Here is a 25,136-nt window from a genome sequence, read left to right as displayed (position 1 = left end):
GTTACAAACAAAATCAAGTGGGCTCCGCCAGGATTTCAATGACTAAAGCAAACTGGGCCGGCCGCTGGAAGCGGCGCAATGCAAACAGCGCAGCGCTGCTGTGCTGGCCGGGGCGGCAGGCGCAGCGCATGCCATGAGCACAGCCTGCAGGGTGAGCGGCTCCGTCAGGGCACGGCAAGGGACCGCGGCGAGGGGCCGGGGAGCGGGCAACAGAGGACAGGCTGGAGTATCTCCTGAATGTAGGAGAATTTATCAAATTGGGAGTCCCTCCCACCTTGATCTCTTGAATGTAAAATCCAAGGAGCATAGAACTCCTGATGTACTTTCCAGCACTTTCACCATTCAAAGATGAAAGGCCAGCCCTGGGATTTCAGCAGTCATTTGCACTGCCTTTGAAAGCTCAAAGACTAAACAATCAGGGCTTAATAATAGTTCAGGGGGAAAAAAAATCAATTTAGTGATCATCACAATTACAAGGCCAGCATGGGCTTGACAATTTAAAATTGTCAAAACCACCATCACGTAATAACATTAATAATTCTGTTAATTTCTTATGCCAATGCACCCTATTGCCTCAGGCTATACACTACCAAAGTGATCTCAAAGCAGTCAAAGTTCTATGCACCCCCAATACACACACACAGCCCTCCCTCCCCTCAGCCACCACCCCACAAGTTTGCCAAGTCACACAGTGAATACAAACTTCTCCTTCAAATAAAGTGCTCCTTTCTAAAAAAGCAGGCATCCCAAAGGAAAACCATCTACAAAAACAGCTCTTGCACCTGTTCAACCGAACATAATTAAGATTCCTTACAGAAAGAAGCGTTTTATTCCCTCCCCCTAAAAACATCATAAAGCCCCCCTTCCTCCCAAAATCATTAGCACTCCTGGATGCTTTTGTCATTCAAAAGTATCAACTATGACAATAAAAGAAGACACATTATTTTTCCCCTCTGTCCAGGCATTGCCGAGAGCCCCAAGCGGCCGAGCACGCCAGGCTCCGGTGTTATTTCCCAGATGCCGGTGCTGCGCTCCCGGAGCCCCGCCGCGCCCTCACGGGAACCCTCCCGAGCGACCCTCGCCCCGCACCGCGGCCGCCCCGCTCCCCTTGCCGAGGGACCCGGCTCGGGGCAGAGGCTCTGGGCTGTCCTGTCCTGGGCTCACCCACCTGGAGAGGCGCGCCGGGGAGCGGGCCGGGCACGGCCGGCGCACGGGAGAGCCTCGGCTGTCACGGCACCGGGGATGCAGCATCCTGCCCCGCCAGCGGCGGCCCCTCCCTCACGCCGGGCCCCAGCCCACCGCCGCGCCCCAGCCAAGGTCCTACGGGCTGCTGGCAGCGGGCCGCCCCCGCCGCAGCCCGGCCCCGGCCGGAGGCGCCTCCACCTGCGGCGCGGGGCCCGGCCCGGCCCGGCTCCCGCTCCGCCGCTCGCCCGGCACCCCCCGCGCAGCCGCTGCCGCCCCGGCCAGCCCGAGCGGGCGGGCGGCCAAGCGAGCCCGCTCCCCCCCGAGGCACTGGCGAGGCTCCGATGGCGGGGGCCGAGACCCCGGCAGCCCGGGACCAAGCGGTTCGTCTTCCCCCGAGGGGCTAAAGCTACCGTGAAGTCAGCCCCCGAATCTGATGCAAAGCAGCTTCCAAAACCGCAACCATCCTGTGTCTCATCTGCGAGTAACTCTCGCTATACAGCTACAAATCTGCTCGCACACCGAGTAGGTCTTTAATCATGCTGCCCTCTACAATAATTTTAGGTTTCCTACTGTAAATCTGGCGAATATGCCTCGTACGACAGCTTTGCTCTCGTTCTCCCTCTGAGCTTCGAGCTTCTAAACAGGAACGCCAAAATCCTCTACCTTTGCGCTACGGCTTCCACTGATGTTCCAGGCTTTCGCCGAGTCCGCTAAGAGCAGCACGTAGAGAATGGGCTCTGATCCCTGCCACTGAAGTTAAAAATATGCTCCAGCGAACTAAACATAACCGATGAAGAGTTTGTTCAAATATGTTGCACTGGAAACTTTTCCAATCTGTTTAGGTTTCTCACCAGCACGGGAAGGCGCCTCCTCTATCGTTAGGAACAGAGTGCCCTCTGCTGAAACCAGCCCGCAGAGCCGCACGCCCGGCACGGAGCAGCGCCAAGGATCGCGGGGACCCCGCCGGGACCCCAGCGCTGCCCGGGCTCCCTCTCAGAGCCACTGGAACCCACAGGCTGCGCTGGTTCAGGTCTCTCTCAGCCCGGACACCTGAGGCGAGCCGTTCTTCCCAATCCGTACATGTTGACAATAGGCTGTGTAACAGGCAACAGTGCTGCTAAGGACCCGATCTCTTATTTTTCTAATACTACTCAGCTGAAAGTGTATCAGCTTCCCGGAAAGCCTGGCTTTCCATCCATTTCAGTTGCCACACTTACTTAAACAGTCCTTTCACTATGACATCAGTTATAACCCTGAAATTATCTTCAAAATTTTATACCCGTGAAGGTAGCATATACTTCAGACTTCATCACAGTTGATTTTAAAGGCAGAATTTAGCCACTAGATAATCTAATGCAGAAAGTACATTTTCCTTTGCTAAAACCATGGAGATTAAGCTGACCCTCAGTACCTGCCATCTTCTTAGGAATGTGCCCAGCTGGCAACATCCTTACTTAGAATGTCTATCCTCTTATAATTAATGTATCAAAGTGTTATAAACATCTGTTCATCTGCAATAAATTTAAGTGTAGAAAAATTGTGTAGTACAAAGCAGCCTAGATTAGCTCACATCAGATTCAGCAACTCAAGCCAGGTTGCTGTTTACACACATGCCTAATTCCTCATGTGATCCTGGTCCCAGGTTAGAGATTTATGTCTGAATTTTTACAGCACATAGGAAAACAGAGGTAAGCACCCACAAGCATTCCCCCCAAGGAGATTTCAGAAAGCAGCATTACAGTAAACACCACAAGTGTCTTGTGGTACCTACCTTGGAAAGTAAAGATCAGGAAGGTCCTACCCCACCTGCTGAAATGACTTAAGTGTTGTTAATTCCATTCTCCCCCAGAATCCATAGGTCTGGTTACATTACACTGAAATCATCATTTTTGCAAAGAAGATAAGCACCCAGAAAAGAACAGTATTTGGAGCATAAAAATAGCCTTAGCCTACTACTAGAAACTACACAGGGGTTTGGAAAGCACTTTCCTATGTGAAAACAGAGCATTTTCCTATCTGAATGCTGATTTGTGGTCTCATTTATCCAATTTAATTTCTTCACTCAGCCTCACTACACACTCCTGCCGCTTTATCTTTTCTCTCTAAACTTCCAGTGAATCTGGAAGCTTTGAAGTCTTGACTCCTGTTGGAGGTCTTCATAACCTCTTCTGCTGAGCCAAGCAAAAGCTGATTGAAACTCAGGTGACCAGGCAAGATGTGATTGAAATAAGCACTTCAAAATTCACAGCACCTGCAGCTCCATAGCAGACTCATTAACACACACCCTAAAGTTAAAAGGGCCACAAATTAAAGGTTCTCATCGCCTAGTTTCCTACCTGGAGAAGTTTGTTAGCAATTCTGTAAAAACCAATTAACCACTTGAGTTTAAAATAAAACATCATTCTCTGAGAAAATGCTTGACTTCCCTTTTGCTTACCCTGTCTTGCACAGATTACAAACTCTTCAACGCAGAACTTCTGCTCTTTGCCTATTACAGTGTCAAGTGCTTTTGGTATTATCTTCCTAGCACTTCTCACCACACAGTCTTTTAATTCCCACTCATGCCACATTAGCCCAGCAGAGCCAGTATAAGATTTTCAAGTAACAAACTATAGCAATGCTTTTAATACTCAGTTCAGATGTATTTGTCTATTGCTTTCAGCATTTTTTGTATTCCACATGTGCGTTGTTTTGGCTGGTGTCTAAAATATATATAATTTAAATTACATGGAAAATGACAACTCTAAAGCTTCTACTGTTCAAAAAATTGTGAAATATGGATGTTTGCACTTATTCCATTGAACACATAACACAATGTCATCCATCTGTACAGCTGGCATGGTCTCTAATGAGGACAGTGGTTAGAAATATGATGGTGTTATTCTTCATTTTACACAGACTTAAGACCATGTGTCTTCACTATCAAACATAACCATGAAACAGTTTGTAATTTCTTGATTTATGGTCATTGCAACAGAAAATTTCAACTTACACTTAACAGTGTGGGCAGAAATGGCAGAGAAAAAAGATTCTGCAAGATATTGCTGCCAAAGGGCCAAACTGAAAAAAAAAATTAAATCTCTGATCTGGCAAACAAAAAGCCTCTGTTAAATCACATGATAACCACCAAATTTCACTCTTTGAACATTAACAGAAAACAGTCATATTTAAAAGAGAAACTCAACACTTCTCTATTTATCTTTGTCCTGAAATGCAGGTAGACATACCTCTTCAACAGATTCCACTTATATATAATTATTCCCCCAAACCAAGTTCAGCTACACAAATCTGATGACCATGGAGGCCATTCTTTCATCACAACAAAAGTCTTTACTACTCAAGGGAAAATATGTTTGGCTAAACTACAAATTTAAAATCCATTGAAACAGCGCAGAACAACATTTGGCTCATAAATCAGCATTCTGAATAACATATAGCAAAATTGGAAATATCCTGCAGAGGCCCCATGCAAAAACTGCATTTTGGTTCAACATCTCAAAGTTATCAGTAACAGAGCTGCACCTGATTGAATAATGAAAGCAAAATGTTAAATTTCCTGTAGCTAGAGTAATGAGAACCCTGACACAGTCTAATCAGTTTTTTGGCCCTGCATTGTATGTGCACAGGGTTCTTGTTTACTCTGAAATAACAAGCCCTCCAGGGCAGAGAACAGTCACACACTGTCACCCTTCACAAGTATGTTATACCCTATCAAGAGTAAAGCCTCTATTAGTAAAAAGGTACAAAGTTCAGCCACAGCACCTTGTCTTTCATTTCTTGGTGTTATGGAACCCATTGCTTTCCATGTAGATCCTTGCCCTGGGCTTTGGAAACAGCTCCATCACAACAGTAAGTAGAAAAAAAAAATTGAGGCTTTCAGAAAGGAAAAACTTCTTATGTATAGATATAAACATAGTAGAAGAAAACTGTCTTCTTCTCAGTTTGTGTTCAAATGACTCTGGAATTGCCTAAACAATATATTCAAATGGTCATTACTGCAAGTATTTGAATAAATATTTGTCCTTTCTTGTCTTTCAAATTCCTTTTGGTGCTTAAGCAAAACAATTTGTGGTTCATTTCCATATTTATGATCCTATACTGTAAGAGCAAAACAAACACACCTTCAAATGGCATAAATTTACTTTTTCTCCTAGCTCACAGATCACAGCCTTAACTAAAATGTTAGAATAAGCATTTTGAGATAAACTTATAATACAATTGCATGATCATTTTGTGGGTTTGCAAAAATATATTTTAGAAAGGATTTAGGGGATTATATTGGCCATAATTAGAAAATATAAATTTATATTGATAAAGTTTGAATGCAGATAGAGCAAAATGAAAAACATTGCAGAGGTAAAATTTCAGTTTATCTACACATAGCTCTGTGTTAACAGATACTCTTTCTAACTTGCAAAATAACATATCCCCACTGAGACTATGGATATGAATATTGAACTCTTGAGCTTGTCTACCACTTTCTTTTCATGCATCAGTGACCTGTTTTCCTCATTCTGTGATGGCCCTCACTTCTGTGATTGTGCAAAACAAGATGTTACTGAGAGCTATGTGGAAGAGGCAATACTTGGTGAATAAACAGGGACTCTGAGGAAATCAATTAAATTGCAAGTCATGAGCAACAGACAAAGGTCAGCAGGACATGCCCTTGCTGTAATGGCTTACTGGGGAAGAGCAAAGCAGGTGGCCCATGTGCCACAAGAGTGCACATCACTACACGAGCACCCACCACAACGCACACCAACACAGAAATGGAAGAGAACATAAGGAGCAAACAGGGAGAAGGAATAAAAAAAATAAACATTAGAAGAAATGCATGATGCAGCATGCGGGTGAATACCAGTAACACACAGAGCGAGGCTATGGAAAGAGAAGATGAACACACACTTCACTGTGTACCTTCACACAGCGAGGCAGGTGCTGGGCACAGCAGCAATAATGCCACGCAATACACACCACACATAGCAACATCTTCTGTGTGTGCAGCTGAGAGCAGTTTGGTCACTGGCAGCTGGAAACCAGGACAGCCTGAGCAAGGAATTCGCCCAGTGTCACCTATAAAAGGCTATTTTCTGGTGTATTTTCTACCAAACAAAACCTATTGTTTAATTCTGTATCTGGTAAGGCCACAAAAAATTTAATTTTTTCACCTGTTACCATCTTCTAGACAGCTGCTTGTTCCACAGCAGACAAAAACCATTATAAGCCAAGTGACTTGTACTGCTCAATTTAACCAGGCAAATAGAGACATAGACTGGAGTCCTGCAGAGAAGGATCACTTACACAGTGATGTGTTCTTCAAAGGCCTTTTCCATCTCTGTGTGCAACCACCAATGACACAGAAACTGCCCTTTAACCTTTCTGGTGGGTGAGCTCTAATTTTCTCAGGGAAAAGTACCTACTCTAGTACTGTAGCAACCATTATCAGGCCAACAGAACTTAATTTGTCCTTGTTAGCTCTGGTCACACGGGAGTCACTAACAGCTCTCTGTAAACAGACTGCTTAGGATTGATATTTATATTTATTGATATAGTCCAACACCTCAGAGTAATATCATTTGAAACAGTACTACTGCTATACACAGCAGCTCCTTAATGTGGTATACTGTGCAGTGATACCTTGTTTCCAGTGGGTGTTTAGGAAAAGACTCTTGTGACTTTCAAAGAATAATTATCCAGATTACACCAAAATGCTACATGGTTTTCCATTGCTCATGCTGATTCTGCATTTATGCCTATATTTGTCAGTGCAATATTGTCACAATAGCCAAGCCTGATTGCTTACTATGTACAGCCACAATTGCACTTAACCCTTGAAAAGCAGATATGAATTCAAGCATTTTGTATTGGGTCACAAAAAAATGAATTCTTAAAAAAGATATCACAATCAAGAAACTTCACCTTACCAAAGTATGTAGCAGACATGTCCCTGTCATCCAAAGAGTGCAAAGTTACAATAACCATGCAGGGACAAAATCAGTCCATGGGCCAGCAGAGCCCACAGCTCAGTAAAACCACAAGAGAGCATAAAGGGTGGGGTGCAGGGGCAGGCCAGAGCTTAAATGGAGCTCCAGCAACCCTGGGCACAGCGTGGGCAGAAGCCTCAGCTGAGGCTGGTCAAGGTCATGATGGCTGTTAGTGCATCAGGAGCCCTGACAACACTCTGGGACAATCCCACACACATTGCTTGCACCTGGAGTTAGTTAGAAGATACCTATAGAAAAGGATAACAAAAAGTTTGCTTCTACTTTTTCATTGTATTACTTCATTGTTGTTTTCTTTTTTTCACCTAAATCCACCAACTCAAGTTTAAGGGCTTATTGAGATACTTGAAAAAAGCCACAATGGTTTTTATTCCAACTTTGTGGCATTTATTAATACCGTCTAAATCTCCCATATCTATATTTTACTGTAAAAGGACTATTTGTATCATATTTTTACTGTGATTTATTCTGGGATGTGCACCTTTTCCCTCATTTCCTCCCCCCTCCCCCCCAATCTCTTAATCCTGGAACATTCCTGTACATCTTTAAACTTGAAACAGTGGGGAAGGATGGCACAGGCTTATCTCTGCAGGAATTCCTCAGCTATATTTGAGGTCTAAGCAATATAGACTATCAAAGAAGAAGTCAGAAAAAAATGTCAAAAAGAAAAGAATCAGCCACATATTTTCATTATGCTTTTATTGAATTGCCTGCTTCTGTTCTCGCACAGGGAGAGTAGGTAAAGAATACAAAAGATAAAACTAGTTGGGACTATTTTTGAACTATTTCTTTCAGCTGTTTTTGTTTGCATTTTTACAAAGCCTTGGCAGAGAAGGAAAAATATTCTTAGAATAGCAGATTTCTTGCTTCGTCCTGCATGTGTTCCAAAACCGTACAATGTATTTGAACAGCTGGCCAGTAACATGCAATGATCAAGCACGGCAATGACACACGAGCACAGCGCTCTTTGTAGAGGACTGAGCTTTCAAAGCTGAAATAAACCCTCAGATGTACACATCTTGTCTTAGAGATACACGTTCAGATTTAAGCCATGCTTTTTATTTTTCTTGAATTGAGATTTCTATTGGCAATGAAGGACAAACAAGTACTGATTATATCAAAATAAAGCGCTGGAACAGCTCTGCAGGAAAGAATTTCCTGGTGGTGTTGTTCAGACGAGAACCAGAGGAGCTTAATCTGGCTCTATGTAGCTCCCATGCTGTACATGGCTTTAGAATCTTGAAATTATGTTTTGGGGTTTTATGAAAATGTGTAAAGATTGTCAGAAAAAAAAAAAATCCACGTTGTGGATTCACACCTTGGTCTGCATCCTCATCTGTGCTGTCATTTTGTATCCAGGGGTATAAGTGACTTAATTCTAAGCTCCTCAGCTACACTCTTGGGGCAAACTATGTTGTTCTCCTATTTTTGCCTGCCTGTCCACCTTTAGGGAGGAGCCTGAATTTGCACCTAGACTCTTCATAAAAAACTATCTTTACACTTAAAGAACTCTAAGAGGATGCCAGATTATTTTTCTGTGTTGTGAATAGCAGCTTAATTTAAAATCTTAATTGACATTTCTTGTAACTGCTACAACAAACACTGTAATTTACAGTTATAGTAATGTTCTGAGATTTTTATGCTCATACTTAATGAGTTTCCTACAGCATCTGCTCTCAAAAATAGAAGTAAAAAAGGGTAAATTAAGTAGCTGGTGGAGAAAACTGATAAATATCACTGTTCACATCACAATTGAAGGAATGCTGAAGCAACCTTCTTACTAAACACCGATTTTTATTAAATGTAATTAGTATAAGGCTTTACAGACTGTTTCACGCATTTGTCTTCACGCAGGTTCTCTTTCTACAACCATTCTTCCTTTTGCTCACGCAGCAGCTTTTAAGCAGAACACCGTATAAGTGGGATGGCTGACAGGAAAGCTAAAACGCCCACGAAGAGCGGAACGGCTATTTTCATCAGCTGAACAATTTGCAAAAAAAATAAAAATCCCAGACACAACACTCAGAGCACTGACGCAGCAGCATGCTGGAGTGTGAGCATCACTGCAGCTGTCATGCATCTTCCTAAAGCTGCGATTTTGGTTTCGCCCCGACCCCTTACACCGGTCTGCGAGAACGCAGGGCTGCGGTGGGTTTTTCCTTCCCCGCCTTCTCCGGGCAGCACCATTGGACTGATAAGATGCAGCAAGACACATGTGAAAGATAAAGCAAAGGGGGGGGCTGGGGGAGGGAAAAAAAAAAAAAAAAGTGTTTTCTGCCGGGCTCGGCCGGGCCGGGGCGGCCGCAGGGCGCAGCCCGAGCCCTTTAAGCTGCCCACCCCGGGCGCGGGCCGGCGGCAGCTGCAGGCTATTTATACCGGGGCGGCGGCGGCGCTCGGTGTCCTGCGCGGGGCGGTCCCGGCGGCGGAGGGGCCCGGAGCGGAGGCTGCCATGGCCACGGGGCTGTCCTCCACGCCGGCCGGCGGGAGCCGCTCCGCCAGCCGCGCCGCCGAGTCCCCGCTGAGCCCGGCGCGGCTCAGCCGGCTGCAGGAGAAGGAGGAGCTGCAGCAGCTCAATGACCGCCTGGCCAACTACATCGAGCTGGTGCGGGCGCTGGAGACCGACAAGTCGTTGCTGCAGCAGCAGCTGAGCGAGCACCAGGCGAGCAGCGACCGGGAGATGGGCTGCCTGCGGCTCCGCTTTGAGACCGAGCTGGCCGACGCCCGCCGGGCGCTGGACGACATCACCACCGAGCGGGACAGGCTGCAGGTGGAACTGGGCAAGATTGGCGAGGAGCACCGGCAACTGCACGTCAGGTCGGTGCTCCGGCCCCGAGCAGGCCTCCAGGCCCGGGGACAGCCCGGAGAGCCGCCTCTTCGGGGCTCCTGCGGGATGAGGGGAAGGGGATGCTGCTGGCAGGAGCCCGTGGGCTGCGGGACGAGTGCGCGGTGACGTTTCATGTCTAGGTCATGCAGTGTGATAACCCCGAAGGTGCTGCGCTCTGGGGTTAGGAGATGTCTGGATGCCTGTTCTGGAGGTGCTGGGGTGACACTGCTGAGTGCCTCTGATGCAATGGGGTCACATCAGCACCTGCCTGGGATGGGCATGGGTCTCCTGCAGAACGTTTAGTGCTGAGTGCCCTTCTGGCCTGTGAATCCATAGATGCATGGGTTTGGCACCATGCCTGTGTTTACAAACACTGAAGATGGTGGCAGTTATATAGAAAGCTATGGAGGAGTGTTTGTATGGAGTTAGTCCATCTTTTTTTGGGCTGTTTAGCTCAGACTTTGCCCAAAGGGGAATATAGATAGAATATAGTTCTGGGAGCAGTATGGCTTACCTGGTCCAGGTTGGTTCTGCTCAAAAGTTTCCTAGTGGTTTTTAAGTCTGAGATGAGCTGCCTGCTGTTTTAGTTTGACTTTCTTGTAAGCTGTGTGTCCTGAGGCTGGAATAATCATCTTGACTAAGCTCACCAAGTCTGAACAAAGGCAATGTTAGTGCTGTCCCATTCTCCAGAAGGAGGTATGTGAGCAAGTGTCCCACCCCAACAAGCTTCCTCTATAGAAATATGCAGCCTGCTAGCTCTGCTAGTTACTGTAGTGCCCCGTTGTACCCCCATATCAGTTATAGACTTGTAATAATTTGGATGTCTGCAGTCCCCTCACATCTTGTTATAAACCTGTATCAGAGCAAATTCAGGCACCAGCTTCTTTAATGCCTGGAGGAAGTATTGCCTCCTTGTAGACTCAAGTAGCTGGTCTAGTTGGGAATCAAACACGTTTTTACTGTAAGCTTCTGATTTCAGCTGCATAGTTGTTGGGCTTGTCTCTGTCATGCTGGGTTTTGGCTCACAGATCTGTTTCATAAATCTAACCAGCCACTTGAGTGGACAGTGAGGAGAGGGGTAATGCCTGTTATAAGACTTTTCTGCTGCTCTTTGTGTAACTCTGGCTTTGTTTGTAAAGCTTTAGACTTGGCAGATATGCAGTTCTCTAGACTGTTGGGTTGGGTTTTTTCCTTTACAGTAATCAGGTCTTAGAAGTGGTTAAATTTACAGCTCATGGGAAATGATATATGGTACATATTCGTTTCTGAAGGGACTAGACTGAAGTCCTAAAATTGTGTGTTGAATCTGGGCTGCCTAACTGCAAATGTCTCAGATGACTTGGAACAAACTTTGAGGGTATTGTATCCTTAGATATATACACACCCTTTAAATAACCTGGTGGCTGTTTAACTCTCATAGAATGAAATGTCACGAGGTAATTTCCCAACAGCATCAACTATTGGCCCTTATTATTCACTGATTAAAAGACTCAAGGTTTTTGACAACAGTAAACTGATTGCATTTGGTTTTTTTTCTCACTACTTAAACAATGGTGACTGGAAGTAGGCCAAAGCTGGAGAGGAGGAATTGTAGATAAGCATATTGGTTGAATTTGGAGCCTCAGGAAGGTTAAAGCAACTGCAGTAACACAGCAGAGAAATACAAGACCAGTTCCTTTTGTGCACCAGAGAATGTGGATGTGCATTTTGCTGCTGAACAAACACAGTGTAGCAGCTAAGATTGTAAGAATGAATTCTCTACCTGCTGCTGACATCCTCTGGCCTTGATAAACTGGGGTCTGTTTCAAACACACCTGATATCTTTTGGTAAAATTGTTTAAATTCTCCAGTTCAAGCCTATGTGACATCCTGATTTACAAGGAATGTGATTGGCAGTGCCTTAACGTTTTTGTTTGTAATTGATAGTCTGTAGGCCACACTGAGCTCTAAACTACAGCACGTTATCTTGTTTTTCACTGTTAGTAGAGCTATGTTTCTCCTAGAGTCTGAGTAAAGAATAAATAACTTCTAGCACAACACAGTCAACAAATGCCTCTGAAGAGCAGGGCTAGAAAAGGCCTTGAGCAAGCACCTGATGTAGCCACATTCCCCAGGCCTGTGCTGGAACCAGCCATACCTGCATCTCTTCCAGCAGATTCCGTGTAACCCTTATTTTAAATTCCAGATGATGGAGATTCCAGAATATCCCCCCCAGGCAGTGTGCTTTAGCGGTGAACTGCCAGTTTCCTCTCCCTAACATCTAACCCACGTATTCCTCCCTGCAATTTAAGCCCGGAGCTTCCTGTCTTTCCTGCAATAGACATGGAAAACAGATTCCCTAACTCTATGCAGCGGTCCTTCATGTATTTAAAAATTGTTCTGTCTCTTGTCACTATTCCCTTCTCTAGACTAAACAACCCTTAGTATTTTCCAATCTTTCCTTGCAGTTCAAGCTTTCTGAAATTGATCAATCCTGCAGAATTACTTTGGACTCTTGCCAACTAGTCTCAGTTATCCACTGGAAAACTCATTCTATGAGTTGACACAACTTTGCCACTTGGCAGAACTGGTGTTGCCAAAATAAATTGAGGACTTCCTTTACTCTTTGTAATCTCAAATACAAGTTTTGAGCAGGGACTCGGACTCTGGATAGTGGGCAGGCAACTGGAAGGATTTTAAAAGTTGGAGCAGTCTGGGGAATTATGGCAGTGTTCTTCACTGACGGGAGCTCGTGGTGGGTCCTTCTTTCACTTCTCCACTGTGGTGCTGATGGCCACTGAAGGGTGTTGGCCATCCTGGTGGTACGTGCTGTTCCACTGCGTGGGTATTGGTCCGGAGATGAGATGGATATTTGATATCGATATTTGCTCTGAAAGCAAAGCTCCCCTCACGCTGTACCTGCCCTGCGGTGTGAGGGAGAGGAGGGAGTCCCCCGCGGCGCTGGCTGAGGGCCGCAGGAGGCAGAGCCCCTCAGGCGGGGCAGCTCCCGGGCCGGCCGGTGGCCTCCGGGGGACAAAGCTGCCTGTGTGCTGCGGGGAGGAGGAGCGGCACCGCCGGCAGCCGCAGGCGCGCTCCGCCCCGTCAGGGACCCGAGCTGCCCTCACGGCCCGGCCCGGCCGGGGCCGTGCGGGGCCCTGAGGCGCTCCCTGAGGGGCTGGGGCCGCTTGTGCTGCGGGCGTGTCCGTGCGGGATTGTCCGGCCCCGGTTCCTGAGCGTGCCCAGCCCTCCCCGTGCAGCCGGGGGCCTGTGCCATCCCTTCCCTCTCCCCTCGGGAATGCCGTGGAAAATAGCTGGCTTCCGCTTGGGCTCCGCTCTAAACGAGCTGGAAAATGGGTCAGGAATCTCTCCGGTATAACAAATGATGCTTGTCGGAGGGCCCTGTCTGGTTTGTTTTCTGCTCTCACCGTGAGCCTGACAAACCTCTCCTGTCTTTAACCACGGAGCCTTCTGAAGGGAAACACATTGAGGACAAATTCTCCCACGCTAGCTGTACTTAACAGTGTAAAACTCTCTCCTGTAGGAATTCCAAAAAGGAAAGTGATTTAAACGTGACCCAGGCTCGTGTGAACGACCTCGATGCCCAGCTAATTGCGAAGGAAGCTGATTTAGCAACAGCCTTGAATAAGAACCGGACTTTGGAGAATGAGCTCCGTGAATTAAAGGAACAAGTACTCAGTGTAAGGCTTGCTGTTGGAATCTAAACTTGGGTTTTCCTCCTGCAGTTTTTGCTTCATTTTCCTCAGTTATTGATATTTAAAAGCAGAGAAGGCCTGGTAACTATGACAGTGACAGGTGGACAAAAACCTTGCTGACAGCAAATGCTACTGATGGTGGTTTCCTTAAAACTTCCACCTAAAGGTTGTAGGTACCTTTAATTCTATGAACATAGGATGTAATGTTTCTTGTTCCAAAGTCAAAGCAAGATGAAATGTTCTGCTATAGTCCCTGTAGCATTCTCTAACACATCAGAAGTGTGTAATACTGAAAGTGTATATTAATTTGTCAACATAGGCTGTATTTAGAGGATTAAGTGTCAAAAATTATATTAGTAGGAAGAAGTTTGGAATAATTACAGTTTAAAAGGGGAGGAATATATATGAACAGTACAATTGAATCATCAGAAGTCTACTTTGAGGAGTCAAATTTAGCTGGTGGGATTAAGGGGTGTTCTATATTTGCCTTGTGGGAAATCTAGTCTACATAACTAGATAGGATACTATCTGTTGCTGATATTTGGATCCCACTGACATAGGAACTTAGAGTAACCCACTTCATTCAACCAATGTGTTTTGATTGCTGGGCTAATTAAGTTGAATGACCAGTAACAAATTGGCTGCCTAATTTGAAAAAATACCTCTTAATTTTGATAACTCTGTCTGTCTTTTCTAGCTTAATCTGTCACTGGAGGATACTAAAAAGCATCTCCACAGTGAAACGTTGAGGAGGATGGACGTAGAAAACCATATGAAAACATTGCAGGAAGAAATGACGTTCCAGAAGCACCTTCATGAAGATGTATGTTTTAGCTTATTATCAAGGCATCTTTTTAGGTGTCCATGATCCTTGGATGTACTTAAAGCCCATCTTAACATTGCTTTTTTTCTCTAAAAACGTAACTAGCAACCTGTGGCAGCCCATCAGCTCATAACATCCACCTAAATAGGAAGGCTCAAGAAAGTACTTAACCTCATGTTAACTGAGATAGTACCAATAGGTATCTGGGATATGAAGCCTAAAGTAAGAGAAGTAATTAAATCTTCTTATTAAACAACTTGTTCCCAACTTTCTTAGCACTTCTCAGAGGTGTCTGGTAACCCTTGTGAGAGAAGTCAGTACATACAACTAAATGAATAATTGATATATGAACATAAAACAGCTTCCTTCTTACTGTTAGGAATCTCAAAGTGTACAGTTTGATAGAGAACTCTAATTTTTCTAACTAACTGCTATTACTTTTTGAATAAAACAAGAATAGGTGAAGTAACAGTGCTTAAAGAAACTGAACTGTACATGCATGTGTTCTAAGTTAAAAAACCAAACAGAATCTATCTAGTTCAAAGCATTAGTCTTGCCAATTAAATATTTACTGTATTTTAGTTTAAGCAATGTTGGCAGTGAGGTGGAAAAACAATAGTGAGGCAGCAAGGTGGATGTGCCAGCCTTAATGGATGAATAAGATATGCATAAAGATGAATTACTGTGTACTCAATGATAAATCTGCTTCAAAAGGGATGGACTTGTGAAGCTGGTACACTAAATCCAGTTTCAAACTGTCTTGGCTTGTTTATCTTCTGAGAAATTTCTTCTAGGAGCTCAAGAAGGCAAAAAGAGTCCATGAGAAAAGGATAGTAGAAGTAGAATCTGACCGTCGAAGAGAATTTGAGAGCAAGCTCTCAGACGTTCTGCGGGGGCTCAGGAAACAGCATGAAGAACAAATTCAAGGCTACAAAGAGGAGATGGAGCGAACATTCAGTGCAAAGGTGAGTTTGGAAAAGATGACAGTAAAACAAAACTGAAGTTCTCTGCACCTTGACATAATTAAGGTCACACTGGCAAAAACAGCTGATAGTGGAGCCCCTGCATTCACTGCACAGCTTCTTGGCCTAAGTTGTTATGGAATTTCAAAGCAGTGTCAAATTTGACAGTAGGATTTCTGCCAGCATTTGATCCCAAACAAAACTGGTTCAGGCATAAATACAGGGAGGGATTAGAGGTTGATCGTATTTCAGACTTCTGACAGATTCAGGACCAAGGTGTGTTATGTTTGTATTAAACAATTTCAGTCTTGAATAAAATCTAACTTTTCCTACACACCAACTTGCATGCCAACTCAGGGAATTCCTTTGGGTGCCTGTATTTGTTTCCACTGAAAATTCTGTAAGGGAAATTTTCTGTTTCCACTGAAAATTCTGCTCTTGAAGGAGCACTTTATCCTTTCTTGGGATATCTCAAGATTGAGGTATTTGTAGAGCAATTCAGTGCTGCTTGTAAAGATGCAGGAACTCTATTATTATAGACCTTTTGGTGAAGAGTGATAATAGTTTGATTTGTACACCCAATATCCTGCAGTTCTATGCTTTGACAAGCAGCTTCTAAACATATTCTCCATTAGTCTTCTGGAGAATCAATTTACTTAATATCCATACCAAGTCCTCATACATTACTAACTGAAATATCCTAATCCAGAAATCTTCCCTACCTGATTATTGCTGACTTTTTCTGATATAAATGTCAAACTTGTGTAAACCTGCCTGGAAAGCTACAGAACTTTCTGACCTGGACTTTATTGCTATCTGCACACTTCAGTAATGATAACTATTTCCAGGTGTAACAGGTGAAAATTATTTGGTGTTCCTTCCTTGTTTATGTGCAACTCAGTACCTTATTCACAGGTGGAGAATGCCCAGCTAATTGCAGCAAGGAACTGTGAGTCTGCCAATACCACTCGGGTGGAGCTGATGGAAACACAGAAGAGAGTGGATACTCTGATTTCTCAAATTAATCAATATCAAAGCCAGGTTCTGTCTTTATTTGTATAACATTATAATTATTTTAATTTATTCTCAATTCAAAATATTGGCCTCTTCTCTCTAATCTTCACTTATGGTTTGATTTTTTTTCCCCCCTCTCCCCTTAATTTTAGATTGTTGCTTTGGAGAACAAAATAAAGGAGCTACAGAACTTGCTGGATTACGATCGTGATCTCCATCGACGGCGTTTGGCTGAAAAGGACGAAGAACTGGCACAAGTTCAGAAGCAGACACAAGCACAGCTGGAAGAGTATGAGCAGCTCTTAGAGGTGAAACTGGCTCTAGACTTGGAAATAAATGCGTACAGAAAGATGTTGGAAGGAGAGGAACAGAGGTAGGCTATGATCTTCATTATGAGAACTTGCTTCATTCAAGTCCTCTACGCTAGCTCTATCTTTCAGAATGAGAAACAAACATTAAGCACATTGTAAATATAGTAATTCAGTTACTGAAGCATCATCTTCTGTAAATGGCACTTATGTCCCACATCTACCACATGGTGTAGAAAGATGAAGTAATGTCATAAATCCAGCTGATAAAATTCAAAGGTCCATTAAACATTCCTCAACTTTCTCAAAGTGCTACACCTTAGAGATGAAGAGCATTCAAGTTCCATGAATGAAGCTGGGAACTTGGATCAACTCCTGTCTATGCAGACATGGTATCTTGCATGCATGGTGAGAAAATGAACTCTCAATACATGCTAGGAAGGGTCAAAAGCTTAAAATGATTTTCACAAGCTTGTGTCTACTGAGACCTTAAAGGAATATTTAGTGCACTTGTGAATCTTCTCTTATCAATATAAGCCTGCTCTGGATGCTGGGGCTATCTTCCAAACTAAACAAACCACTTAGCTACTCTTGCCAATAAAAGTAAAGTTTTATATTCAAGGCTCCATGGAAAGCTGGGATATAGGAAGCTGTTAGGCTTGGTTGTAGTGGGAGGGTAGGCATGAAAAGCAGCAAAGTACATCAGATACTCAGGTGAATGTTATCTGACTCCCTTCTAGGCTTGAGCTGTCACCCAGTCCATCTTCACACAGCACAGCAGCTCAAGCAGCAAGCCAGGGCCGACGATACCTGCATGGGAAGAAAAGGAAAATCAAAGAAACCAAAAGGAGGGAGCGTAGTGCTGCACTTAAGACTATTCAGCATGTTTCAGCTACTGGAAATATATCTATTGAAGAGATTGATGCAGATGGGAAATTTGTCAGGCTTAAAAACCACTCTAATGAGGTACTTCCATTTCAAGTCTGCATTGTAATGTCTGACTGCTCAGGGATGGCTTTGGCTTAGTGACAGACTAGAGACTGACCTTTGGGTACTGCAGGTGCTCTGTTCCCAGGGCTGTCTGGGAGGTGCTTTTGGGTGGAGGTGCAGGGACTTCTATTATGCAGAAATTGAACATCAAATTCAGGCTAACACTACCAGGAGTACTACTCACCCTTGATGAACTAAATAGGAAAAAAGCTATCCAATAGTAAATTGGATAATTTTCAAATTAGTTGAAAATACTTAAAACAGCTAAAAGATTGAATATAGTTGGTGATATCTAATCTATGCAGAGGGTTTATCTGGCCAATTAGCTGATTCTTCCACTAGTTTAGTTTGAAAATCCAGAACTATTAGAGTTCATCATCAGGACTTCAAACATATGGCTTGTAGTTTACCCATTACTAAAGTACCTGAAATGCAGAATGGCATTTGCATGAAGTTTTAAGGTGCTTATATATATATATATATATATATATATATAATTGGTAGGTGGCCATGGCAAACTGCTTCCTCAAAATTGTCAAATACTTGTATGCTACATGAGTGGGATTAAAACTGGCTCATGAGTCTGGGAAGAACCTTGTGTTTGAATTATCTGGTGTTGGTCTGTAATGCTGAGAGAAATTTCTTGTCTCACAGGATCAATCTCTACATGGCTGGGTGTTGAGACGACGTATTGGAAGTGTGGCAGATGTTAATTACAAGTTTCCTTCAAGGTTCACTCTTCAGGCAGGCCAGGAAGTTACAGTAGGTATTGGGTTTGTAAAACTTCCTCAGAGCTCTGCTCTTATGTTAGATGTCAGTAGAGATTCCTGTAATATGGAAAACAAAATAGATACTCCAAGTCTCTAAAGAACTAAAGCTCTTATTTTATGTGTTGATGGATAGGGGGAAAATCCTTGGAGCAACTTGATCTGAAATGCTAATTACATTTCCTTTAAAGCTTGGACTGAACTTGGATCATCCCAGACTGGAGTGTGCTCTAATTGTAAACAGAATCATTGTATTCTAGGGTTTTTTTAGGTTTTCCCATACTCCTGTGACTTGATAAAAGTTGTGTGGAGACTCAGACTCTTGCTAAAATCTTTAGCCTGTGCCAGGTCAGCAATGCTGAGATCATGATTTGTAGTACTAACAGAAATACTAGCTCTAAAATCATACTCTAAGTACATGTAGATGGTGATCAAAGAGCTGAACTCTACACCTGCTACTCCAAACTGTGGAGGCATTTGTTCAACAGATCAGTGAGTGACTCCAGGTGGGAGGCTCTTGCACACACAAGTTGCTGCCCTGAGCATGTCTGTGACTCAAATGCTCTGTGTGGCCAAGCAGGGCTACCTCTACAATGACAGAAGCTGTTAACAGCCTTTTCTGCACTGTTTTACAATCTTTAGCTAGAAAAACTTTACCAACCATTCTTGGTAGTCCTGAAAAGAATTAACTTGCCAGGGATTACAGTGCTTCTGTAGGTTTCTCCTACTGGATGTCTGTGGTATTAAAATGCTTAATAATTATATATGTTAGACTGAATTGTAATCTAACTATAGAAGATCCTTCAGAAGCTCACTGTAAATCTGTTGCAGATCTGGGGTGCAGCTGCTGGTGTTAGCCCAGGTCCTAGTGATCTGGTATGGAGGTCTCAGAGATCCTGGGGAACTGGAGATAATATTGGTGTTACACTCATCACAGATTATGGTGAGGTAAGTGAAATAATAAAATGCTTCTACTGTCCTGATGCTAAACTTGTTTGTGCTTAATTCTTGTGGGGTCTTGGTGGCAATTCAATTGTATTCTAGGAACTTGCAGAGAGGAAGATAATGCTTGTACCCAGAGAAGAAGAAAGTGAGCAAGATGATGATTATGAAGAAATAACTGGAAGTGAAGTGGAGTTTGCATCTCAGGTAAGCTGCCTGAAGTTTAAATATATGCTGTCAGCAGTCATTCAATGGCTATTTCTTTTCTTTACTAAATGAAAATACTTCTTCCAAGTATTCCTCATATCCCACAACTCTTAATGTTTTTCTTGATGTCAGACCAAAAGAAGAAGAAAAAAGAAATGTTGTTTGGTTTCATGATAGTGGTTCCTGTGAGCATCCTTAAGCAGGTGAGATGGTGAGAATCATGCTTGTCACCTCATAGAAAATTTGCTTCATCAGTAGTGCTGCAGTCTCTTGTCCCATGTAGGATGTAGCTTGCATGGCTTTGTATCAGAAATGCAACTGAAGTTTTGCTTATTCTCTGAGTATGGTCAAACAGTAGCATTAATTGTTTGCTATCTTATTACTGACACATGGAAAATTCAACTTTTAATGTCCATATCATCTACATATCTGACTGTGAATTAAAGCTGTTATCCCAAGAAGAAAATGCAAACACTAACTACTTCCGTGGGATGAAGGGACTTCACATTCCAGTGTCCCTAGAGTGCTTTTAAGGCAATTTCAGTGTGAACTTAAGGTCAGTATACTTATAAACTTTTGGCTACCAACTTGCATGGTGTAGTATCCTGTGCAAGATATCCAGCCCCCTCAAATACCTTGTGACTGACCATAATACAAGTCTGAACTGATGCATTTTGGATGCTCCTACTGTACTTTGATATACTTTTAGCTATCTTTAATTGCTGAAATGATCTAAACCAACTAATATGAGGGCTTTAAGTTGGTCCTAATCAAACAATTGTAGACTGTACTTAATTCAAGTTGGTTTGTGTCTTGACCTGAAACAGTACAATGGTACAAACTCCAAAGGCTGAGAGCAAGGGGATGCTTAGCTAAAAACTCTTCTTCCTACTGGCAAATGTTCAGCAGCTCTTCCTAAAACTGATCCTACACAGTTACAAGGAGGGTCACATCTTACTGCATCAGGTTAAAGCTCCCACTACCATTTCTTAGATATTTTCATAATGTATCTGTCTGAAAACTAACTTAAAAGTACCTTAGTACTGTCTTTCTGAAAAACTGTACCTAAACAGGCAGTTACTGCTGGGTTTTGGTTTTTTTTTTTTTTTTCCTTTTAAACAAAATCTGGTTAAATATCTGTTACTGCAATACCATGTGACTTAAAGGATGTTTGTCAGTCTCCTGACTTGCATGCACATTCTTGTAATATTTTCAGTCTCACTGAAGGATGGTGAGACCCTGTTAAATAGGCTATTGAGGAGGGCTATAATGCTGTTCTGCCCTTTGGGCTCTTAGTGATACTTCTTTTCATACTCAGAGTAGGCTCTCTCCTCAAGGATGGCTTCTTTTTATTTTAAAAGGCATTTTTTGAATTTACTTATATGACTTGTTCAATAATCAGTGATGGAAAGCAAAAGTAACATTTTTCCTTACACTTCTAATCTGTTTTATCAGCAACTTTACAATACAGTTGTGTGCCATTTATGGTAAGAATCAATTCTAATACTTCCAAACAAATTTTAATGTCATTCCTGTTTGCTGAATTCCTGTCAGACTTTTGATATTAGTACCTATATGCTTCTGCTGCCTTGGTAGTACTGAAATGGCTGCTTGGCAACAAGATAAGTTCTGTTTACTTGCAGTAAAACAATGGGAAGAATGCATGCTGTGCTTTAAAGGAAGGCAGTGTTTCCCTGTTTTGCTTCTGCTTTTATCATCCTAGCCAGGGCAGCACATATCTGCATGCCACTTAGATTCTGCTGCCTGGGGAGAGAGGAAGTGATGGGCAGCCTGACAGCCTTTCATTCAGGAAGGCACAGGCTCATGTATTGCATGGACTTAAAAGACTTGTGTAGTGAAGTTCATGTACTGCCTGTTGAAAATCCCCTTTGCTTTATTAATAAGTAACTAAATCTACAAAGTGCTAAAAACCCTATCTGCCTATATGAGCATCAAGTAGGTAACCAGCAAGAAATATTAAGTTTGTACACATGCTAATTAGCCTAATGTTTTCATGTTTTCTCTCTGCAGCAAAATGAAGATCCCAGCTGTTCTGTCATGTAATGTGGACAATAATCTGAAACCACATCTCAGTCCCAGGTGACACAGACTGTATGTGTATTGCTATCTTCTGTCATGTCTGGAATTTGGAACTCACATATTCCATCTGATGTCTTTGTGAGAAGCATTGTCCATAACATGATGGAATCTCCTGCCTTCTGATACTGGACCCTGGCCTTGGATTCACTGATACAAAGAGCAGTAGAGTACAAGCTCCATGTGAAGTTGTTTTTACTTTTACACAAGAGTCTGGTTTCTGTGACCTGCTGAAACAGAAGGGTACAGAGTTTACAAAGCTTCTAAACATGTGCCCTAGGATACTTGACAATGAACATGAGGCTGCCTCAGCTTTCTCAGTATTCTGACACGGAGTTCTCCGAAGGTAATTTCTCTTTCCAGCCTGAGTGGGAAACATGGGACTGATCATACCTTTGCACCTTGAGCAAGTCTGAAGTAAAACACTGTCCTGAAGAGTGATGAGTGGTCTGAAATGTTTCCTGCTCAGATCCTGATGCAGAGATACATAAAACTGGTCTGGGTCACTTCCTAGAGTGCAACACTTTAGAATTAAAAGCTAGTTGTCAAAAATATTCCTTCCTGTTATTAAATGTTACTGTTTCTATAGTCTAGCACCTGGAAGTTCCTGTTTCAGTATTGTATATTCCTAGGTACAGTGTATCACAGCAAAGCTGTGCCAGCCTTAACTTAGACAAATATATCCTGAAAATGTGAAAAAGCATCTCAATCTGACAGAGCAGGTACTGTGTCCTGTGCTGCTGGCACTGTTTGATTGGTCCCAACAGCTTTCTAAGGGGCTGGAGAGAAACATATGCTAAGTCAAAATTCAAAGCTAGAAAGCCCCAACTAGAGTGAAAAGCACATCAAACTCACTGCTCTTGGAGCCCTTATGTGCTAAATCTCCATGCAGGCTGCAGCTGTGTGTCTGTGGGACAGCTGGGGGAAACTGGTTATGGGCCACTGTGCAGCTCCCTGTCACTGTGGTAGCTCTGTGCTCCATGGAATGCTGTCCTGTCACCCTCAGGAGGGGACAGTCAGCCCCAGGGTACTGCTGTCACTCTGTCCCTCCTCCAAACTGCTCCCCTGCTGGCCCTGGGGGAAAGGAAGGGCTCTGAGCCACAGGAAGTAAACTTCCACCTGAGAGCAGGAGGGCAGGGGAGCAGCTGAGCCTGCAAATTTCTTTCAGTGCTGCAGTAGTATTTTGACTGTCTTTTACCTTGCCAAAGTGTTCAGTTCCAAATTCAAGACCTGCTCTGTATGAGGATGAAGGTGCTAAGGTGATGTTTTCCTATGCTAGCTTAAACTCTTGTATTATTTAAGAATTCTAATTTTGAGACATCAAGAGTAGATGCTGGTTTAAGACTTGGATTTTAGCAGATCCAAATTATTGTTCCATCTCAAACAATAGAAATGGCTGCTGCTCTAACTTTGCTGTATTTATCTTTATTTCTTAAAACTTTTTTAACTATTAAAGGTATTTTTCATGTATATAAAAGCAGTCTTGGATTTAAATATTTGCAGATTAAATAATAAAGGTCTGTCTGTTCATTGACTTCTGTTGAGTGGTTCAAAAGACTTTGCAGTAATAAAACTGGTGATTTTAGGGACTGCAGAGAGGAGAAACCTTCAGCAATGCATTATGCTCTCCTGTTTATCACTTACTTGAACTAGAGCTGAACTGCTATGAGCTTAAGAGGAATCTTCAGTAGACAGCATTGCTGTAAAGAATCCAGCTCTCTTCTCAAATTTGTCTTGTATGGGCAACTGGCAAAAGACTACACCTTCCTCCAGGGCTGCTCACTTACTTTGGTCACTACTACATTACTAAGCCAAGCAGGAGATGGTAAACAAAACCAAAGTGATTCTATCTGTATCTGGATAAGTACTTCTGATGCCAGACTTCCTCCTTTATTTAGAGGCTTTTCTGTTATGTTTTTAGTTATTGCATGTTTTCCCAGCACTGCCTATTCTTCTTTCTCCTCCTTTCCATCCCTTTCAGCTAAATATAACAAACAGAAATGTATTGAGTTCTCATTTGTGTGCAGTAGGCACCAGTGCTACTCACCCCTTTCTCTCACTGGAGTTCTCTACACACCCTATGGAACTAGGAGCAGTTTGTACTTAGTTCCAAGAACTTCTCTTTTTTCCTTCTGCTAGAAAAAGATGTTAACAGACATAATGCTAAACAAGCAGTCGAGAAGTAGCAAGATTATTCATGCATTGTTTTTGTCACTGAAAGCTGATCTATTCAGCAAAAGTGGCCTCCTGCTCAAACCAGTGCCAGAACCATCAGTACAGAAGCAGCAACCACTTTTCTTACCCCACAGAAATATTTATTCAGTTTGGTCAGTAAATTATACCAATTTTCAATGCTGAGAACTTGTACTTAGTACAACATCATCTTAATATTGACAACAACCACTTTGCCTTTTGTCAACATACAATGCAAAAGATGAATTAACTTGTTCACAATAAATAATGGTGTGATAGATGAAAACAGCTCAAGGACATCAGTAACTTAGGAACTGGTTACAGTTAGCTTCACTAACAGTATTTTTTAAAATGGTTTTCAATAGTAAAATCATTGCAGCCAAAGATAAAAAAAAACCCACATACAATAATAGCAAGGAAATGAATTTTTGGAGCAACAGTGAGCTACCAGTAAACACTTCATACAGTGATCTTCAAGGCACAAAGCAAAAAAACTGGGTATGGGTTTTTTTGCAGGTTGAAAAATCAGGGGAGGTGAAATTTTTTTGAATATAAAATAAATACATTTTAAAAAGACGCATACAAAAGTCAGTAAGTCAGTCAAATAGCAAGGCTTTCACAGAATGCCACACTGACAGAACATTTGTGAATCCATTTCAGTCATGAAATCATGTTCACAGCTCGAATGACACGATCACTGAGGCAAGGGAACTATCACTTCAACATAATTAATGGGGAAGAAGCCAGACTCTCCATTTAACATCCCCTCATACCAATTCTCATCAATCTGATTGGTCAAAGTTATGATGTCCCCTTCCTTAAATCCAAGCTCGCCTTCATTTTCTGGCTCAAAGTCATAGAGAGCTTGGCAGCAAGGCTGATCCATGTGCACTGAAGAACCTGCCCCAGTGACAGAAAAAACAACCACATTAATTGAGCTTCACAGCATCCCACCAGCCCCTCAGCACAAAACAAGGGGTCACAAATGTAGCCCTGCTGTCATGTCAACAGCAACAGCTTTTCCCTTGCTTTTATTCATTAACATCTGGTGCTTCTACATTTAAAATACAAGATTAGTGATAATAAGTTTAACACATAACTGCTCCTTAAGTTCAGATGCTACTCCTCTT

At 42.9% G+C, this 25,136-nt stretch overlaps 3 protein-coding genes across 7 annotated transcripts in view; 1 reads left to right on the top strand and 2 right to left on the bottom strand.

Moving 5' to 3' along the window:
• ADAMTSL3 (ADAMTS like 3) overlaps positions 1 to 1,247 on the bottom strand; it is a 169,002-nt gene extending 167,755 nt beyond the window's left edge. The window contains exon 1 of the mRNA XM_058033732.1: positions 1,169 to 1,247. The gene's annotated coding sequence lies outside the window, so the exon portion shown is untranslated. The remainder of the gene's footprint in view (positions 1 to 1,168) is intronic.
• Positions 1,248 to 9,620: 8,373 nt separating this feature from the next.
• On the top strand, positions 9,621 to 23,347 carry LOC131089154 (lamin-L(III)-like). Of its 3 annotated transcripts, XR_009115212.1 has the most exons (13): positions 9,622 to 10,001; positions 13,532 to 13,688; positions 14,401 to 14,526; positions 15,321 to 15,491; positions 16,404 to 16,529; positions 16,655 to 16,875; positions 17,551 to 17,776; positions 18,455 to 18,562; positions 19,399 to 19,515; positions 19,612 to 19,716; positions 19,849 to 19,919; positions 21,172 to 21,203; positions 21,748 to 23,347. XR_009115212.1 is itself a non-coding variant. In XM_058033734.1 (12 exons), the coding sequence occupies exons 1-12, from the start codon at positions 9,637 to 9,639 to the stop codon at positions 21,818 to 21,820; spliced, it is 1,827 nt and encodes a 608-aa protein (XP_057889717.1). In that variant the 5' UTR covers positions 9,621 to 9,636; the 3' UTR covers positions 21,821 to 23,347. The 3 variants fall into 3 exon arrangements, 2 of the variants coding, with proteins under 2 accessions (XP_057889717.1, XP_057889716.1); XM_058033734.1 differs by lacking the exon at positions 19,849 to 19,919 and having other exon boundaries at positions 9,621 to 10,001; XM_058033733.1 differs by lacking the exon at positions 21,172 to 21,203.
• A 759-nt stretch (positions 23,348 to 24,106) lies between these two features.
• The window catches only part of SH3GL3 (SH3 domain containing GRB2 like 3, endophilin A3), a 57,293-nt gene continuing 56,263 nt past the window's right edge, over positions 24,107 to 25,136 (bottom strand). For all 3 annotated transcript variants that reach the window (XM_058033736.1, XM_058033738.1, XM_058033737.1), the window contains one exon: positions 24,107 to 24,906. In XM_058033736.1, coding sequence (XP_057889719.1) covers positions 24,701 to 24,906 — 206 coding nt within the window. In that variant the 3' untranslated portion in view covers positions 24,107 to 24,700. The remainder of the gene's footprint in view (positions 24,907 to 25,136) is intronic.

This window comes from Melospiza georgiana, chromosome 13 (genome assembly GCF_028018845.1).
Source record: "Melospiza georgiana isolate bMelGeo1 chromosome 13, bMelGeo1.pri, whole genome shotgun sequence".
Taxonomy (NCBI): domain Eukaryota; kingdom Metazoa; phylum Chordata; class Aves; order Passeriformes; family Passerellidae; genus Melospiza; species Melospiza georgiana.
The sequence above is the reverse complement of the archived record's forward strand: the minus strand, read 5'-3'. Positions and strand labels throughout refer to the sequence as shown.

Bases quoted from the DNA above. Each gene is read 5' to 3' on its own strand.
- LOC131089154 (XM_058033734.1), top strand. From the start codon at position 9,637: ATGGCCACGGGGCTGTCCTCCACGCCGGCCGGCGGGAGCCGCTCCGCC. The intron at 15,492-16,403 runs GTGAGTTTGGAA...CCTTATTCACAG, and splicing joins AGCGAACATTCAGTGCAAAG to GTGGAGAATGCCCAGCTAAT. The intron at 17,777-18,454 runs GTACTTCCATTT...CTTGTCTCACAG, and splicing joins TTAAAAACCACTCTAATGAG to GATCAATCTCTACATGGCTG.